Source organism: Martes martes (assembly GCF_963455335.1).
Source record: "Martes martes genome assembly, chromosome: X".
NCBI classification, from domain to species: domain Eukaryota; kingdom Metazoa; phylum Chordata; class Mammalia; order Carnivora; family Mustelidae; genus Martes; species Martes martes.
This window is the reverse complement of record NC_137897.1, coordinates 118169513-118189445: the sequence shown is the minus strand read 5'-3', so window position 1 is coordinate 118189445 and position 19933 is coordinate 118169513. Positions and strand designations below refer to the sequence as shown.

The window sequence follows — 19933 nt, the reverse complement described above, 5'->3', positions numbered from 1 at the left end:
GACTCCGGACAACCCCCCAAGTAGCAGCAGGCTGGGTCTGCTCTGGATCCCAAGTGCTCAGTGACCTGAGTGCTGGCATGCAGAGGATGCTTTGAGGGTCCCCGAGCACCTCTGGGAAGTCAGCGGGGAGAAGGCCCCTGCAGCGGACCAGAGCAGCTCCCTGCGATCTGGGCCCTCCGCACACAGGGGTGCGGGTGGCACTTCTTCCCGGCTGGCATCTCTGCCTGGAGCCCCGGCCGGCCGTCTGCCCCTCTGCAGCTGCACCTGTCCGTCCCTCGTGCGGCGCCTGGCTCCCTCTCCGCCTCGCTGGACCCCGGGCGGGCATGCAGACCCGTGGGTGGTGCTGAGCCTGCTGCCGGGCCCCCGGGCTCCCATGCGGTGGCACCTGCCCAAGGGGGAGGCGGGTCGGGGGCCTTTGCTGGGCGTCCTCTCTGAGGACCGTGACAGAACCCTGGGGCTTGGCCGGGGGCCCCTCAGTTCTGCGTCAGCCACCAGCTCTGCTCTTTGCCCTTTGCAGAGGGTCTGAATTCGGACTACGTGAAGGGAGAGAACCTGGAAGCCGTTGTGTGTGAGGAACCGCAAGGTGAGGCCTCACGGGCCCTTGCTGCTTGCTGCAGGGCTGCTGGCCGCAGGCGTCTGTTGCTTGAGTTTCCGGCCAGGACAGGTGGCTGCCGGGGCCCGGGCATCACTGCACTGTCCCCCGGAGGAGCAGATGGCAGTTTCACGACACGGGCCAGGGACACTGGTGGCGGGTCGGGCGCTTTCGCGCACTGTGGGCCCCCGCGGCCTGTCGGAGGTGCGGGGAACCTGGAAACGAGGCCTGTGCCTTTCTGTTTGGCAGGCGGCCTGCGGCCCGAGGGCCCGGCCTTCAACCAAGAGCCTCGCATCGGCCCTCCGAGTGCAGGGTGGCAGAGGGTGTCGTCCCTGGGGCCAAAAGCAGCGGCGGGGTCAGGCCCATGGCTTTGTCACGGGGGCAAGTGTTTTTGCTTAGGACGGGGACCGCGGTGCCACCCTGCACGGGCTCCGTGGCCCTGGAGGGGACCAGATGGCAGCAAGCCACAGTGGCTTTCGCTAGAGTCGTTTCGAAGGCCCTGGGCCACCGCTGTGTGAGTGCCCGCCGCTGGCCGGTGAGCCTCGTGAGGAGCGCGCCTACTTGACCCACGAGGAAGTGGGCTGAACTCTTCCCAGGGGTTGTCTGCGTTCCTCCCGCTCTCGCGGGCCCGGGGTCACCCTGACTGGGGACAGGGTGGGCGCTGGAGGGGAGGTTGGCCGGGAGGGGCCGAGCTGCCTCAGCCCCTGGACAGGACAGACAGCCTCCTGTGCACTGGGGAGCATGGGGGGGCCCCCCCGACGGAGGACCCCCCCCACGGAGGACCCCCCCCCGAGGGATGTCTCCCCCGCCAACGGAAGTCTCCCCCCACCACAGAGCACTCCCTCCCCAACAGAGGTCTCCCCCTCTGACAGAGGACTCCCCCCCAGCCCCGCCACGGAGGTCTCTCCCCCTCCCCACGGAGGACTCCCCTCCCCCCAGAGGACTCCCCCGTGACGGAGGACCCCCCGCAGCAGAGGTCTCCCCGCTGACGCAGGTCTTCTCTCCCCAGTGAAATACTTGACGCTGCAGACGCAGGCTGCCGAGCCGCCGCCCCCCGATGCGCCCCGGATCTGAGGGCCACGGCTCCCGACCAGCTCCTCATTTCACCGTGACCCGCGGCTGCCCTGCTGCTTCTCTGACGTCATCGCTTCTCCTTCTAACTCCAGATGAGCTCGGGTGTGTGTGTGTGTGTGTGTGTGTGTGTGTGTGTGTCGCATCCGAGACCCGGCTCCGGCAGAAAGCCGGCACCAGCCTCGGAGCCGCTGGGACACCGCACCCCCAAAGCCGGCCTGGCCCGGCCTGCGTGAGCTGGGGGGGTGGCGCCGAGACGGCAGGGGGCACGTGGACTCTGATGCGCCCGGGATGGGAGTTTGAACCCAGAGTCGCGTGGGTCCTGGCAGGGGCCTCAGCTAGCACCTGGTTTGCTTGCAGCCCCTGCAAGGAGCGAATGAGTGAGCGTCAGGTCAACATGCACACACACACACAAACACACACGCGCCCTCTCTCACACACGCACGCCACCGGCTTTTGCACTGCCGGCCTTCCGGAGAGCTGGTGCGCGCGGTGGTTTTCCATTATTGAAGTGCAAGCATGCATGCGTTGATAGTCCCGTCCTGAGAGCTTAGGAACCTTCTGGACGAGTAGGAGGCTGTGACTCTGGGGCCCGATTCCCCTGACTCCATAGAGGCCTGGGTGTGGCCTCCTGGCTGCCGTAATTAGCTTTTAGGACTGCGCGTCCCCCTTCCACCCTGTACATGGGCCTCTTTGGTAGCAGAAGCTACAGACGTAAAGAACAAGTGGCAGAGCCAGAGGCACGCGTGTTTTTTGCTTAAACCTGTACTGGAGGTGGAAGCGGGGATGGGGAAGGGGACGTTTGCTGGGTTTGTGAAACACGCCTGGCTCCGTGTGTCTAGAAGGCTGACTCTGCCTGTCGTGTTCGGATACAAAGCCCTTGGGCTGCCACGGTCACTGTGGTAAACACCAGAACCCAGGGACTGGCCCCTCACCTGGCCCGGAGCTGTCCGGTTTGGGCTAGCCGCCTGGAATGTTCTGTCTGGCCCACGTGTGGTCCTGTCCCTGGGCGCTCTGCCGTCTGAGGCTGAGCCAAAGTCTGGAGCCACTGTCTACCGATGACCAGTGTGCGGGGCCCAGAAGCACTTCTGGAAGCAGAAGTCAGCAGGAAGGCAGGGTCCCACTGACTCGACCCCACGGTCGCCTCTGCGTGGCACACGGGCTGGGCGTCCACTAAGCTGGGACGAGGCACGTCAGGCTTCCGAAGGGAACGGTCGGAGCTGGAGCAGAGCCCGCAGGCTGGAGACTTGTGTTCGCGGCATTGAGGAACCTAGTCGTGCGGGAGGGGTGCGTCCCCCGCTGCCCTTGAGCTCCTTCCCGCTGCTGCCGCCCCGATGGGCCCCTTCCCCGGCGGGGGGACTCGGCCCACGCAGGCCAGGACCGTGTGTCCGCCGGGCGGGTGGGGGGCACTGTCGAGAGCCCTCTGCGAGTTGTCAGCTCGGCCAGGCTGGTCCCTGTCACCAAGGGCGGCGAGGACTGATGGCCCCAGCCCTGGCTGGTGCCGGCCGCGCTGGAGGATGGTTGTAGCCACGGACCGTTGCCACCCAGTGTCCTTGGTAACGGGGGCTGGGGGAGGGTCAGGGCAGCCTCGGCAGCTCCTGGGTGCGGTTGGCTGCCCCCCGAGGTCCCCGGGGTATCTCAAAGGAGGAAAAACGAGGCCACGCTCGTGGGTGGCGAATGACTTCTCCCTGCCATGGGCAGGTTAGAGGAGGCCCAGTCACGGTGGCGGCCAGGCTGAGGAGTGACGTGTGGCCCGTGTGGCGCCGGGCATGGCCGGGCGCAGCAGGGCGGTGGCTAGAACTATGGAGCTAGGAGCCCTGAGGTGGGGCGTGCCCCTCGCCCCCCAGCTGTCCCCTCGCGCTTGACAGGGAGGCTCCCGTGGTGGGGGGACCCCGAGCTCCTGCAGCTCTGATGTACATTTTCTCAGTGGCGGGGATCGAAGAGAACCCTTCGGCTCTGGAGACCGCAGCCCAGCAGCTGGACCTCCTAGTGACAGGACAGGCCGGGGAGGTCCCTCTGCCACCTGCTCGCAGAGCGCTGGGCCCGGGGCTGGCGGGCAGGGACGCCTGCAGAAGCCTCGGCTCTTGCACCTGTGTCTGTCTGGCTGCCAGGCCGGTCCGGGACGATAGGGAAGGTGGAGTGAACCAGAAGGGCCAGTTGAGGATCTCGGGTCTAGAGCCGCTCCCCTGGGGGGCCGAGCCCGTGCAGGTAATTCTGCCCAGGAGGGAGGGAGCATGGCAGCGGGGGTGGGGGGCACCCTCCTGGAGTGGGACCCAGAGAACAGTGCCAGGCCCGCCCGTTGGGCGCCTGACTGGGGAGTGCTCTGCCCCTTGTCTGAGGAAGAAGTGTTGCCCGATCTCGAAGCCCTGTACTTTTTCTGTGCTTGTGTTTAAATGTGAATTGTGAACTGTCTCGTGTTTGCATTAAAGGAAATGGAACCTAACAGATCATTGTATTCTGATGGCGTGAAGGGACTTCCTTTGTCAAGTGAGGCTGGTTTTTTTCCTTAAGGTACCTGTGGTCCACCTTCCTCCCCACGCCCCCACCTCCCCACCCCCACCCCCGCGAGGTGTTTCTCCAGAAGGTTAGAGTTCCTGAAGGTTAGAGTTCCTGCATTTCTTCTGTTGATGAACGGCTGGGCTCGGTGTCAGGGCCCCTCCCCGGAGCTGCAGGGGGACGAGCAGAGGGCAGAGGCAGGCCTTACACTCCCGATTCCACAGCCCGGTGCTCCTTCATCAAAGAAGTCCAGTATTTAGGGCGGATTCGGGTTGTGTGCAGTCTTTTGGGTCGAGCATGCCATCGGTCGTGCAGCTGCGCAGAGTGGCCCGTCTGGGGACAAGCGCGCCCTTGTCGTCCCCTCACTGCTTGGCTTGCAAACCGAGAGCACCTCCGGACCCCTGGGGGGAGCAGGATGCAGTGGGCCTGGGGTTTTCCCCATCGAGGTAGGTGGCCCAGACCCAGTAAAGAAGTTCTGCGTGGCTAGCCAGGGGCTACGCGGTGGCCCTCCCGGCCTTGCCGCTTGGGTGTCACTGCTGGGGCCCACAGCTGCAGTGACCTCTGCGTGGAGGGGGACAGGGACCCGAGGCCAGCATTCCTTCCGTAGACTTGGGGTGGGGATCCGGGGCTTCTCTAAAGTCTGTCCCCTTCCAGCTCTAGGACTCAAGGTCTGGACAGAGCCCTGCGCCTCTGTGGAGCTGCTGCTGACTCCGGTGGCTCCGGCCCTTCCCCCATCAGCATTTTCTTAAGCTTAAGGCTGAGGGGCATTTCGGATTTTAAAATCTGAGTACTTACCCCCCCCAACATTTTGGTCAAGACACTGAAGACCTGGTTTCTGGCGTTCAGGATTTAGTAAATGAGTTAAATCTTGTAAAGGCACTTTATGTGTATTAACTATGCTTGGCACATAAAATAACAGGTATGGAGTGTTTAGTCATTTTCCCCAAGGGAAAAATTAGAAAAACTTAAAGAAACAAGGCCACGGAGCAAACATATTATTTTAATTACAGATTGAAATACAGCGTATCAGATGGGACAAATACAATACTGTACCAGTTTTTAAAAATCGGAGCCATGAATGTTTTACATTCTAGTACACTTAAATAAAAGAACTGCTTAGGTAACAACGGTACACTTCAAGTTGTGTTAGAAACGGTTGTGTGCACACAACACACAGAGGAAAGGGGGCTGTTGTGCTGCTTGTCGATGGGGCAGGCATGGCTGGGGCTGGCTGGGGTGGGGGGCCCCCGGTGGGCAGGGTGGGCGGTAGCACAGGCCCCTGTGGCCCTGCCACCCCCTCCCCACCCCCGCCACGCCGGCCCGGGAGGGAGCAAGCCAGGGAGCGTGGTGGTGTGTCGCGGAGCAGCGGGGGTGCGGAGCTGGACGGGGGTCTCCGGGACAGGAGAAGCCTCGTCACCGGGCAGCTGAGAGGGGAGGGCGGGCTCGCTCGGGTATGAACAGCAGCAGCGAGAGACAGCAGGGGTGAGGCGCAGCGGCCAGGGAGCAGCCGGACAGATGGCCCTGGGAGGGCCCCCGAGGAGGCCCCGTGCAGGCTCCCGCCATCCCCGGGCAGGGGGCGGGGGGTGGGAACCGCTGCTGCTGTCGCCACCGGCCTGGAGCAGCCTCGGGAGGCAAGCACCTGTGTCGGGGGGACGGCGGGACCCCGCCGGTCCAGCGACCCTATTCCAACCCCGCTGCAGGTGTACCGCAGGAAGTTGGCTCGAGCCTTGTTTGACAAGGTCTCACCCAGTCCAGTTAAGCAGAAGCCGCCTCAGGTGACTAGTCTAAACATAAAAAAGGACATAGGAAAATAAAGGCATGTTTCTCTTTTTTAAAAATACCTTCTATGTACACGACAGTAACGGGCGCAGGAAGGCCCCGGGCGCGACGAGGGCCCGAGGCCTGGCAACGGCGCTGCGCCCGACCCCACGGTCAGGTCCAAACGCTCGTGGAGCCCTAGCGAAGGGCTGAAAGCAGCCCCGTGGCCGGCGCGGTCTGTAAGGGACTGGGGGGTCCGGAAATGAAGGGCTTACCTCGGAAAGAAACGGGGGGCCCCTTACCCCTACACCCCGCGCCCACCCCCGGGGGCCGCGGCGAGTTGGCCTCCGCAGCAGAGCGCGGACCGGAGGGCAATGGTTCACGAAACAAAGCACTTGATGACAGTGGGAGTGGTCACCTAGCCACACGAACGGTCGCCGGTGGGAAGTGCCATCCGGATTGGGAGGACATCGGGCCTAATCCTAAAAGACAAGATCACGAGCTACCATCCCGTGCCTGAGCCGCCGAGCGGGAGGTCCTGGCCGGCCGGAGTCACCACGAGTGCTGGCCTCGGGCGCCCATCAGACGGACGTGTGGACGGGGGTGACCGAGTGGGACGGCGAGGAGCCCCGCTCGGATGAGGACGAGGCGCGCGTGGCCACCTCCCGCTGCAGGTCCTCCACGCGCTTCTGCAGCTCCGCCTTGATGGCCAGCAGCTCCTTGAGATTCTGGTGGATGGGCATCTGGGGGGAGAGAGACGGCTGCGGTCAGGGGCCCTTCTCGGCCGCTCCTCGGCACCTGCTCTCCCTCAGCTAGCAAGCCCAGAGATCCAAGGCCCCACTTCTCCCTCGTGGGGCTCCTGGGCTAGCGTGAGGCACACCAGGGAGGAATGTCACCATGTCGGGGGCTCTCCTTGCCTTGTCCTCTTGCCTCGCCTTGTCCCCAAGCCGGTCTGCACAAAGCAGCTACAGGCCTGGGTTCTGAGCCTCAGCCAGGCTGTGTGATGCCCACCCAGCAGCCTCTAGTGGCTTCTTTCTGCTGCCCTGACCTTGGCCTCAAAACCCCGTGGTCTGACCCCAGCCAGCCTCTACTCCCCTCTCCCCAGGTCCTGTCTCTTTGCCACTCCTGCATTCCAGAATCTTCTAGGATTTGATAGATGCCAGGCCTGTGCTGTCCCTTCTGGCTGCAGCACTTTCCCCCCAACCCTTTGCTTCCTCCCTCAAAACTCTGAGCTCCCGCATCAGGGCTGCCAATGGCAGGGCTGCCAATGGCGATCATCCCTACTAGAGGGAGGGAGGGAGAGAGAGGGCAGGAGAGAGACAGACGGGACACGACACGGGACGCTGAAGGGGCCAGGAGTGAAAAGAGGCAGATGAAAGAACGGGGGTTTGGTAACCAGCAAAGAACAAGCTCCTGACTTCATCAAGCCACAGGAAGAAGGGGAGGGACAACGGTGTGAGTCTGATGCCAGCGACGCCCCCAAACAAGGGAAACTTACCTTATTTGCTACTAATCCCAGGGGCCACCATTAGGTAAGGTCTTGGGGACTATCTATCTGTGTTATTTTCCTGTTTGCAGGATCACTTTATTCCAAGTGAACCAGATGAGGGAACCGTCTGCAGCAGCGGCCCTGGAGAGGGGCAGCCCACGTAGGGGAGTGCCCAGGGCCTGAGATGCTCATCGGACATCTCGGGCAGCCTTTCCTCCGAGGCCACTTACACAAATCCAAGGCCTGCTTGTTTGAGGAAATGCCCCTGGCTAGCTAGGGGCCTCGGCCAGTGGGTCCCATGTCTGCCACGAGACAAAAGGGCCCCAAAGGAAACAAGAATGCCGCTCGGCCCTCCTTCCACCCGGCAGACAGTCTAGCCCCCTCCTCCTCAGACCAAAGGGGCCAAACGGGCGAGTCCTCTGCCTTTCCTCGCTGCCCCCCCAGTCCTGCGCACCTAGCGCTGCTAGAGGGAGCCGCCCTACACACCGTGCGGCGGCCCAGCCTGCCCGCCTTTCTGGCCTCCAGTGCCCCCAAGGCCCAGCCTGCTGCCCCGCGGGCCCCGGTGCTGGCCACACTCGGGACAAGACACGGGTAGCCCACGGCCCACCCTCCAGTTCTCCCTTCTGTAGAGCAGGGCGCAGGATGAGCTCCTGTCCCACAAGGTCTCCGCGTGGGGCCGCTGCCAGAGAGGGGACGCGCCCCCGCCCCTTCCGTGAGTGCAGGCCAGGCGGTGAGAACGGGCCAAGCCACGGCTCCCGTGCCCTGCAAAGGTCCGTGCGGACAGCACCCGGGGGCCTGCCAGGGATCGGGACTGAGAGCAGCGCGGTGCGCGGCTCCTGCTCCTGTCGCGCTCTTCACGGCGGGCGGGAGGCCGGGCCGGGAGGCCCTCGGAGGCCCTCGGAGGCCCGCCGTCCGCCGCCGGGAGCTCGCGCTGCAGGGGGAAGCGCTCGGCCCGGGCGACGCCCTGGGCTTCCCCGCTGAAGCTTCAGACATCCCCGCCCCCCGCCCTCTGTCCTCTGTGTCGCCCAGAATACTCTTGCCAAGTCTGTGATTTAAATAAAGTGACTTTCGTACACTCTACCCCAGAGCCCGTCTTCCTCGTCGCTACGACACACGAAACCGAGCCGCCCGCGGAGAAAAAGCGGGGTGCCCGAGCAGGACAGGGACGGGGGCAGTCGAGGAGGTGCTGCCGGGAGCAGGCGCTGGCTCGCGTTCCTGCGCCAAAGGGACTCCGGTGACTAGAAGGAAGGGCTTAAGGGTCCCCTGGGGCCGGCATTCTAGAGCAGCCGAGGTCCGGAAGGAGTGTGTTCTGGAAGCGGCCCCGGAAGGGCAGTCTAGGCCTGTTCTCGCACTTCTGTGGCGGTGAGCCACCCCGGAAGCTGCCGGCGGGCCCGGCGACACCGGCTCCCTGAGGTCCCTGGGCCCCCCGTGCTCCCGCACGTGCGGTTCTCGTTTGGGGGATGAGTCCATCGAATGTAACAAGTAGTAGTGCGGCCCGGGGGAGACCCTCGCAGAGTACAGAGTCGGAGAGCGAAGGAGAAATCAGCTGTCACCACGGCCTGATGAAGGTAACCTGATGAGGGGACAGCGGCGACAGCCAGCTGGAGCCATCGGTCCCTGGGAGGCCAGCCCTGGGCACAGTGGGCTGTTGTACGAGCAACTTCAGCCGCGTGACTAGGGAAGACTAGGGAATGGTGAGTCGCGGGGGGCTGGGCCACTCTGAGGAGGGAAGGGGACGGGGTCACCCCGCGGCGCTAACGGGATGGACGCCCGTCAGCAGAACGTGTGGGGCTCGTTACGGACGCCTCACTGCCCACAGAAGCGAAAACCTGAGTTTAAAACACGAACCACTGCCCCAAGCACTTGACTTCTGCGGACCGTTAGCTCCCGGGGAGAAGAGAACAGAGACTGCGCCCCTCCCGCTTCCGATGGTCCTCGGCGAAGAAAACGTTTCCCGACTCGGAGAAGCCGGCACTAAACCGAGAATCCATTTGGAGGCCCGAAATGTGCTCTGGCCACGGCCGCCGTGAGGTCGCCTGCGCGCCGCCCCGCGCTGTCACTGCCTCGGCGGCTGACGGCCGCTTCCCCGGGCGACAAGTCGGCCCGGCGCACGCGGGCACGTGGGGCCTCGCCGCGGTGCGTGGAGGCAAGTTTGCGGCCGGGGAGGGCCGCGCGCGCGGAGAGACGAGCAGGGGAGAGGCGGGAGGGGCAGCCGCGGCTCGCTCGGCCGCAACCCCGCAACCCGGGCTGAGCCGACCGTGACGGAGGCTCCCGTCAGGGAGGGCAGGTGTCGGACGAGAGGGTCCCTCCGAAGCTCAAGCACCAGGAACCGCAACGTGAAGCGAGCGGCTGGGTCTGCTGCCTGCCGAGCGGGGCCCGGGGCGCGCCGCGGGTTCACCGGCCGCCCGCACCCGCGCGCCGCAGCGCCGAGCCCCGCTGGCACAGGGCGCGGCCGCGCTCGCGGTGGCCAGGCCGCAGCGCCCTTGTCCCCAGAGGGAGGGGAACTGGGGCGCGGCGGCGCACGTGCAAGGGAGCCAACAGGCAGACGGGGGAGGAAGCCTCCACAGCCGTGAGGGAAGCCCGCAACACAGCCCTCCCCGGCGGCCCTCACGACGAACCAGCCCGCCGCCAGCACCTCGGGCTCGAGGCTTCTCTTCTCAGGACCCTGAGCCCGCGCATCTCCCCTGCGGGAGCGCCCCCGCCCGTGCTCCCCGAGACGGCGGCCCGAGCGCCCCGGGACCCGGCCGTGCGCGGGGCCGGGGGGTCGCGGGGTGCGGCCAGGGGCCGAGGAGGACGGGGAGAGGAGAGGCCCGCGCGCCTGTGCCCGAGGGCAGCGACGACAGCGGACAAGGCCCCGGAAGGCGCCGCCGGCGGAGGCCGCGAGACCCGACAGACGTCAGACTTCGAAAGAACCTGGGCAGAGAGTCCCCCGGCCACGGAGGGGGGCCGCGTCCATCGGCAGCCCCGGGAGCGCCCAGGCTCGGGGAGGCGCCCGCTCGGCCCGGCCGCCGGGTCCTGCCGGCCGCTGTTCGGAGATCTTCGGTCTCGGAAAGACGTCGGCGGACGAGCGTGCTGGGGAGGGGGACACTCTACCCCTTCAGCACGGGCCCTCTTCCTACCGGAGTCTGCAAATGAACCGAGTCCCTGGAAAGCCCGAGGGTGAAACGCAGTAGCCGATGCCGCTGCCTTTAGCAGAAGACAGAGGTGCCAAGATTTTTAATCTATCGAACAGCTTCAGGGTTGGTGTGTGAAAAGAAGGTGCTAGAACATGAACGCACAGGATTAAAACCTGAGAGGGGAGGGCAGAAGGAGCGTACGCTAACACCCAGCATGCACGCAGTTCTACACCGGTACCTCTGCTTAGAAAGACACGCTTTTGTAAAGAACAAAAAGCTACCTGAGGCCGCATTCGTGGGTTCCAGCGCACATAGTAGTTTACCCATAGTTCCAAGTGACTCAGACTAGCAACGGGATACAAGACGTGGTTTTCATAATTCACAAAGAAAGGATTAGAAAATTCTTCAAGCTGGCTATTGACATAGGACCATAAAGATATAGTCTTCGTATATACATCCTGAAAAACAAAAAAGGAATACATTGAAATAAATTCAACTTTTTTTCAGATCCTTGAGAATTTGCATTACGGAGAGAAAAGGCCTTGGATAAAAGGAGTTCAAAGGCTGGAAAGTTACAGAACATTTGCTGAGCCCCACCCCCATCCCTTACGCTCCGGCATCGCCTCATGCCAGGGACAGCAGGGAAACATACACTGGTTCCCGTCCTGGGAAAATGCATTGCTGAGTTAGGTGACATCTGGTGACCATGTCTGTGTGAAGGCAAGATGAGAACTTTCTTAAAAGCACGAGATGATGGGGCCCGTCCATAACAAACACAGTCTTTATTTCCAGTTTGCAGTTTTGCTTTTTTGACTGGGGTAGAATTCACAGATAAGATCGCTTTCCCCGGAAAATCATGCCTATCCGGAGGGAAAACACTCCGGGGCGGCAGGCCGGTGAAGCCTCCCACCGAGAAGCACGTGCCCGCCTCCCGGCCTCCGCGCACGCCCGCTTAGAAATGCGGGACTATCCGCGCCGCTCCCGTGAGTGGGACGCCGGAACCCACAGGCTGGGCTGGACGCGTCGGTGTTAGACACGGACCAAGCACAGTGACAAAGTCAAAATTAGAAAATCGTAAAGCTGGCTGACTCCCACAAGCTAGACACACAGAATTCCATCAGGACCTTTTCCTATTTTATACTCTGTGTTTCTAAGAGAAACACCAGTGAGAATTCAAGGGGCTCTGAAGAGCCACAGTCATCAACACAGGTGGTGCCGGCCCGGGAGGGACAGATACGCGCATCAATAGTGGGAAGATGATACAGAAATGAGCTCTCACCTACACAGCCCCCTGATTTCCAAGTTGGGCACCGAGAGCCTTCGGTTTGGGGGAGAGAGTCTTCTCAACAAACGGCTGGGATGACCAGTTAGCCACAGGCAAAAGAATGAATTTGGACCCGTACCATACAGTGTATGCAAAAAGAACTGAAACATGGGTCACAGGCCTCAATGGAAGGGCTGAAACTATAAAACTCAGAAGAAAACACAGACTCAACTCTTCACAACCTCAGGCTGGGTAACGGCTTCCTGGATAGGACCCCAAAAGCACAGGCAATGAAAGAAACAGACAAACTGGGCTTCAGGAAAATTAAAGACTTGTGTGTTTTAAATGAGACCATCAAAAAAGTGAAGAGACAATGCACAGAGTGGGTGGCAATTTTTGAAAATCATATATCTGATAAGGGACTTGCATGTATCCCGAATTCTAAGGAAGTCTTATGACTCAGTGATGAAGGCAGCGCAACTGCAAACGCGCAGGGGTCTGAACGAACAGTTGTCCACAGGAGCTATGCGGAAGGCCAAGACGCACGCGGAAACGTGCTCACACTGCCATCACTTGCCACGGAACGTACCCCAGAACCCACAGTGAGATACCATGGGGAGGGCTAGAATAAAAAAATACACAAGTGTCTGCGAAGAAGTGAGGAAAACAGGCCCCTTCGGCCTTGCTGGTAAGATACTGATTCTGGAAGAACAGTCTGTGGTTCTTCGAAAGGTTAAACACGCAGTTCCCATGTGGCTCGGCAACTGCACCTCCAGTTCCGACCCAGGGAAAGGGCGGTGCGTGTCCCACAAAACCCGCACGTTCGAATGTCCGCAGCGTGGCGGCGCGCTCGTCAGAGCCCAGTGCGGCAACGGCCACGAAGTCTGCCGGTGGCCGACTGCAGCCGCAGCTCGTGGCCTCTCCCTAGCGTGGAATGTCGCTCAGCCAGATGAAAGGCACAGAGTCTGGACACCTGCCGAAGCACGGACCTGGACGGCATGACACCAGTCACGGAGGACAAATGCTGTTCGCTTCCGCTCACGCAGGGTGTCCACAATCGGTGAATCCGCACGACTGAAGGCAGATCGCGGCTGCCGGGGACAGGGGGAGTGAGGAACGGGGAGTGACCGCTCACAGGGCCGGACTCTCTCTTTGCGGTGATGAAAAGTCTAAGGGGTTTATGAACTGAGGTGGTGGTGGCTGCATGCTCTGAATACACCGAAAACCACTTTAAAAGGGTAAGTTGTATGTAAGTCATAGATAAAGAGAGCTGATTTTTAAAAATATACTTTGTCAAAAAAAAAAAAACCATCGGGGTTTAAATTCTACATGTGAACTTCATTCTGTTGATTTTCAAAAAACAGCTTTATTGAGATATGAGTCACATACCATAAAATTCACTCTAAAACTTTTAACTTTTTTTCAAGAGGTTAACAGGACCCTATCACCTGGGCCAGTAGGAATGTGGACCTTATCCTGCCCACAATGGAAGCCACAGGTTGCTGGAGGTCAGAAATTGAGGGAGCGAAGTTCGTTTCCAGGCAGCTGCCTTAGTCCGCCATGAACTAGGCTGTGGGGCAGTGACAAGTGGCCAGATTAAGAAAGAATCTCTTCAGGGAGCCTGGGTGGCTCAGTCGGTTGAAAGTCGGACCCTTGATTTCAGCTGAGGTCATGATTTTGGGGTTATGGGATCGAGCCGGGATCGAGCCCCACATCAGGCTCAACCCTCAAGGCAGAGTCCCTCTCCTGCTCTCTCCTTCCTCTTTCTCATAAGTAAAAGTAAACAGTCTTTTTTTTTTTTTTAAAGAATTTCTTGTGGGGAGCAGCTATGGCAGCTCGGGGAGGGAGGAGGCAAATGTTAAGGCATCTTGAGGGTCAAAGCTGCCCTCTAGGGAGATGCAGGGGAGCAGGGGAGCAGCAGCACGATGGTAATTAGACTCCAAGATGGGAGAGACGGTGATCGAGAGAGAACAGAGTTTGGGGCAGGAGGAAGACCCAACTGGGTCCAGGCAGGCTCCCAGGTGACAGAAGGGCTAAAGGGAGGAGACTGAGTGGGCTGTGGACATGGAACGAGGGGGCGACAGCTGTGGGGAGGCTGTAGAGGGTGGTGGGTGCTGGCGACCGACTATTTTCCCCAAAATTCAATAATGTTCTGATGTGCTTATTAGTCTACAGGTGGTGGCCCTTTTCTGTTAACCAGAAGACACTCTAAGCTGCCTTTTCCCAATGCTTCCTCGTGATCATTTCTTTCATTTATCTCAGAATGAGGAGGAAAGGGCACCTGGGTGACGCAGTCAGCTGAGCACCAATAACTGGTTTCGGGTCAGGTCGTGGGATCAAGCCTGCCTTCGGGCTCTGCTCTCAGTGCAGAATCTGCTTGGGGTTCTCGCTCCCTCTCCCACTGCCCCTCGAGCTGGTGCTCTCATGCTTGCTCTCTCTCAAATAAATAAATAAATCTTTAAATTGTAAAAAAACAACTTAGGAGGAAAGAGGGGAAACAGAACTCCGAGAAGCTCGGCCGGACGGAAAAGGAAGTCTGGCTTGCTACCTAGCAGGAAGTTCCGGGGTCACCTACAGACTTCAACCCTCCTAGGCCTCTGCGTACCTGTCACCCTAATGGAACAGACAGTGAAGAGCAGAATCACATAATTTTGGAGTCAGTGTGGTAGAAAGTACACGAACTTGGGGTTTAGGGGTCCAAGGTCTAGAACTGACCGTACAAAACCTTAGAGTCCTCAGACAGCTGTGGGCTTGCTTCCCGGCCCCCATAAATGAAGGGGCCTGTGTCCGACCACATGGAAGATCAGACACACGTGCTGGGGCATCTCATGCGACCCCCCATTTACAGACAGCATCAGGGCCAGACCCAGGTCCCCTCTCCACCCAGTTACCCCCCCCCCCTTCCACAGTGGCACTTAACGGGAAAGCCCCTGAGCCATGGGCAGCAACAGACAGGATGGCGTGCACTTACCTCTTTGAACCGTTGCTGTTCACAGTTGCACAAAAAAGTCCCGAAGAGACAGCTATATAGATGGTCCAAAATCGTGATCAAGAACAGCTCATTAAACTCGAATGCCGATGGAAACTTAAATGGAAAGAGAAGTAAGGTTTAAAGTTAAATTTCTACAACACAGTGGTAGGAATTTTTGGTGAAAGCTAAAGTACAATTTGGAATACAGTTGAAGGTTAAAAGGAAGACTGAGCCATGTCAGATTTCACTTCCTACGGCTTCCAGTCCGCAGCCGCCCTTCTGCCAGAAGCAAGGAGAGAGCGGGACTGCGGGACGAAGCGCACGGAGCCGCTGTTTGCACACGCCGGCAACAGGCGGCCCGGGACTGTGCCGGCCCGCCCAGAAGGGAAACAGACAAAGCCAGTCCGACTAGGGTCCCAGCTTTCTGCCTGGGGCTACGTTTGGAGTCCGAGAAGGGAGAGGGGTTCCCAGGCACAGCAGGTACCAAAAGGGACTCAAGAAAGAACGGAAACGACCGCACTCAGCAGTATGGAAGCAACGTTCCAAATATGCACAATGGTATGAACCAACAGGCATACGCATATCCTGCTACTGCAGCTGCGCCTATGACTGGTTATCCAATGCCAACAGGATATTCTCAATAAGTATATGTAAATGTCTGTATTTCATAATTGCTCTTTATATTGTGTGTTATCAGACCAGATAGTTATTTTAAGAAACATGGGAAATGCAGAAATGACTGCAGTGCACCAGTAATTATGGTGCACTTTTTCGCTATTTAAGTTGGATATTTCTCTACATTCCTGAAACAATTTTTAGGGTTTTTTTTTGTACTAGAAAATGCAGGCAGTGTTTTCACAAAAGTAAATGTACAGTGATTTGAAATACAATAAATGAAGGCAATGCATGGCCTTCCAATAAAAAATATTTGAAGACTGAAAAAAAAAAAGAACGAATGGAAAGCCTATTATCTAGTAAAGAAATAACTCGTAATTAAAAACCTTCCCACAGAGACAACTCCATGAACACAGACCCCCAAATCCTTACCAACGTCTGAACAAATTGACGCTAGCGATTTATACAAAGGGTAACACAACATGATCCAGTGGGGCTTAGCTCAGGAATGCAAGGCTGGCTTAACATTTGAAGATCAACGTTAAAAAATAGTAATTACTGTAATTCACCACATTAACAGCATAAGAAAATCACATAATCATCTCAATTATTGGTTTAGGTAATTCTCAATGGTTTTTTTGCAGAATTCCAACAAGGACTTTACCATTGCCGGGAGGTTCTAGCCAGTACCTGGCATTTAGTAGCCGTGAGGAGATGGTCTGGAAACAATAATAATGATTAATGATGGCAACGAAGCTCCTGGGCAGGCGACAGTGGGGCGCCTCCCACGTGCCAGTGCCCCAGCGAAGTACCGAAGGCGGCAAAGGCCGCTGGAACCACCCAGCAGAGCTTTAAGTCCGTTTTCTTTAAAGTATGAAACTGGTCCCCAGAATGCTGTTTGCACACTCTCATGACTCATCCTGTCATCTCTAGAGAGACAACAACGGTCACCGATGGCCGTATTACTTTCCCAGGCTAGGGACAAGCTTCCCAAAGACAAAAAAACGGTCCATCCAGGACTGTCCAAACTCCCCCTGCAATCACTCTCTTCCTCCCCGGCCACTCATCACATTAGCCGCCGTGCAGACTTCTGCTCGGCCGCCCTGGATGCAGGTGGGCCTCTCTCTCCATCTTACGGACTGTTCCCACACAAACACAGCTCTCTTCTGCGGAGCCCCCTCCGAACGCCACCTCTTCAGAAACCTCTGGAAACTAGCTGTGGTGGTGGTTCTTAGATGAACTACATCAACTAAATCTGGCTGAAATGCTGAAGATAGCTACTGATGAATCCTCTCTCAGGGCCTTGAACTTGTAAATCCACCAGTGGCCTCACATTCCAAATGGCTATCCTTTAAATGGCCAAGCACATCATGTCTACTTTCCCCAGCATTTTTCTATGCAGTTTAGTTACACTCTAGTTAAGAAATTATTGGCACCGCAAAATTTATGAATGTTAAGCAAATATATAACATTTATGTACACTGAAGCTTTATCAAATCAAGGATAGAAATGGAAGATCTAGATTTTATTTTCATTTAAATTACACATTTACTAACAGGACAGCGAAGCTTCTATGGATGCATTTCTTTTTTTTTTTTAAGATTTTATTTATTTATTTGACAGAGAGAGATCACAAGTAGGCAGAGAGGCAGACAGAGAGAGGAGGAAGCAGGCCCCCCGCTGAGCAGAGAGCCCGATGCGGGGCTCGATCCCAGGACCCTGGGATCATGACCTGAGCTGAAGGCAGAGGCTTTAACCCACTGAGCTACCCAGGCACCCCTATGGATGCATTTCTTAAGTCAAATGAGTCTTTACTGCTAACTCTGAGCCTGCCCGCTCCTGGGAGCTTGGCTGGGCATGTTCTAGCAGCCCCGACTCTAAGCCTTATTCTGGCCAAGCGGGTCCCAGCGCTGGTAGGTCTAGGTCAGGCGGGGCTCAGCCTCTGCCTGTCAGCACCCCCGGAACCAGGACACAAGAGCTGCACCTATGGATGCTCGCCAGGACTGCTGGTCCCGTTCAAATGGCGTTGCGGCCTCACGCTCAGCCCAGGAAATGCTTCATCAGAGGAAGCAGCAACAGCTAGAGTAATACGAATAGAAGATTAAGTCTTGCGATTCGCAATTTCTTTAGGCCTCTTCTCCTGGAAACTATACCATCTACCTAAAAAGTATGGGCTCAAAAACTCTAGAAATCCACAATGAAATTCTGCACATCTTGAGGAACAAAAATATGAACCACTATTAAACCTACTCAAAAGGGCAGAGTCTATTAAACTACGGTTATTGCAGAATGTTTGAGACTCTTTTCTGAAGAGCCGCTCAATTCCTTTCCCTTAGATCCTTGTCTATCAATTTGTGCACACAGCTTAGTTCACGTTATCCTGAGATTTCGAACGATTTAATGCGGATTTAGCTTACTTGATTTAGCAGTAGGCAACCTCCAAGTAAATTAATCTCATTACATTAATGCATCTTTCCTAACAAGCTACATGTCGCATCCACTTGTAACTTAACTGATGGACTGAGCGGTGCTCTTTCTGCTTCTATTGCATTAACCATGTTGTTTTAAGAGACGTTAATTATACACGTTTCATGGACAGGAGCTGAGAGGCATCTGAAATCTAATCTAAACCCCTTGTTTTTTTTTTCCCTTAAAATCCAATGAACAACACAAAAATGATCTAGATTAAACACGAAAATAGGGACAACACAGTATGAGGAATGGAAGGCAGTTTGCGGATACTACACGCGTGCACGCGTGCACTTGGCATTTGGGAGGAAGGAGCTACCTCACATCAACAAAAGTAGTGCTTATCCCCTAGAAGCATCATTTTTTGTGTGTGTTCAACCTTGTTACACAATTTTTCTAAAATGCATTTTATACTTCTTTATTTTAACCTGAATGTAACCATCATTTAATTTGGTTATTGGCTCAGTTAATACAAACAGCAAGAAGTTCACGGTGCTACATTAACAGTATGACCCCTGGCCAGCCTCCGTGCTGAGTGTGTGTTCACTGCCATCCGCCACTCATCCCACCGGTGCCCACCTCTGAAGCGCCCGTCCACCCCCACCAGTCCTCCAACTGGCTGCTCTGAATCACGTGTGACCTGCTGCCTGGAAAACACGAGAGCCCCATCAGTCTGGGGAAGCTGGGCCTAAAAGTAAGAGGAAGGTCTAAGTCCCAAGGACTCTGGGAGGTCTCCGCTAGCTGATCAGAACTCAACCCCCACCTCGTTTTCTTATTTACGAAAGCATGCCTGCTCTCTCTAGATCCTTGGTACTGAGATCCATGAGGCATGCAGACTCACACATCAGACTGCGTTTTAGTAATACCCCCGCATCCAGTGCCACCCTCCCTCCAGTGTCAGCAGCTCTGGGCAGGCCTGAGAATTTTCATCTCTACGTGCCCAGGGGAAGCTGAGGCTACCGGCCCCGGGACTGCGGCAGGATGGAGCCTGTCATCTGGAGGCTGGTCTTCTGCCTCACTGGCACCTCGGAACGCACATGGGGAATGTTCCAGAATGACATACATCCGGGCTTCTCCCTCGGCCCACAAGAGGAAGGGTGTGCAAGGAAGGGGGCCCAAGCATGTGCACCTTTAAAAGTTTCCAGGCGCTGACAGTGTGTCCACAGGTACACAGTGAGGTGGGGGTCCCTCAGATGGCTCCTGAGCGCTTGCTGCTGGAAGGGCTCCGGGCCGAGAGGCAGTCGGGCAACAGTGCACCATAGTGGGCTCCGCCTCTCTCCTGCCCACTGCCGCCCCCCACCGCTAAGAGTGGTGCACAGTGAGGGATGTCACAGAGAGTGGTACATCCGACTTCCCGGGCTTAGAAAGCAGAGATCCTTTGAAAAGATCCTGGGGTGATGGTAATAATGTGGTCAGGAGGCTGTCGTGCGTGCCATGGCTGCTGATGGAGTCACCAGAGGTCGCCGGCAGTCTTTCCAGCTGGTCCTCTTCCCGCGACCAAGGCAGCCAAGGCCAGACCTCCGGGCCAATAGGAAGGAGAGCACCCAGGCCATGGCTCTCCACCGTCTGACTCTCTCCCTGTGCAGCCTCTGGGGAAACTACCTATTTTCTATTCTCTCCTTCTAGGTCTCTATGTGTCTGTCTGTCTCTGTGTCTGTGTGTGTGTCTCTGTGTGTCTCTCTGTCTCACTCTCTCCATCCTACCTCCCTGTATGCCACTCTGTCCCTGTTGCTCTCTCTGGCACTCTGGCTTGATCTCCTGTCCTGAGGATAAGACCCCAAACTTGGGCTCAGGTGTTAGAGACCAGGGAATAAAAAGCATAGGCCTCAGGGCCTGCTTTAAATTGAAGCCATTGGGGCCCGACCCACTTAGGGAAGAGGGATCCCTGCGTGGCCACCTTGCATACTGGGGCCCTGTGCGCTGGGATTTGGAAACTAAACACCAGTAACTTCCTACCTACCTCTGCTTCCCGGATATTCCCTACCCTCGGCGGCACTGCCATGGGGCCGTGGGGGCCCAGGCCAGGCATGCAGACTCCTGGGTTCCCAGGGCCAGAATCCCCTCCCCTGCTGTCAGTTCTGTCACATCCTTG

The 19933-nt window shown here is 57.7% G+C and overlaps 2 protein-coding genes across 5 annotated transcripts in view; one reads left to right on the top strand and one right to left on the bottom strand.

The window, feature by feature from the left end:
* Window positions 1-4104, top strand: part of CD99L2 (CD99 molecule like 2) — a 98478-nt gene extending 94374 nt beyond the window's left edge. For both annotated transcript variants that reach the window (XM_080795692.1, XM_080795691.1), the window contains 2 exons: window positions 518-583; window positions 1602-4104. In XM_080795692.1, coding sequence (XP_080651818.1) covers window positions 518-583; window positions 1602-1666 — 131 coding nt within the window. In that variant the 3' untranslated portion in view covers window positions 1667-4104. The remainder of the gene's footprint in view (window positions 1-517; window positions 584-1601) is intronic.
* Window positions 4105-5139: 1035 nt separating this feature from the next.
* MTMR1 (myotubularin related protein 1) overlaps window positions 5140-19933 on the bottom strand; it is a gene marked incomplete at its 5' end in the record, with an annotated part of 57193 nt that continues 42399 nt past the window's right edge. For all 3 annotated transcript variants that reach the window (XM_080795688.1, XM_080795689.1, XM_080795690.1), the window contains 3 exons: window positions 5140-6660; window positions 10804-10980; window positions 14758-14871. In XM_080795688.1, the coding sequence (XP_080651814.1) occupies window positions 6499-6660; window positions 10804-10980; window positions 14758-14871 (453 nt within the window). In that variant the 3' untranslated portion in view covers window positions 5140-6498. The remainder of the gene's footprint in view (window positions 6661-10803; window positions 10981-14757; window positions 14872-19933) is intronic.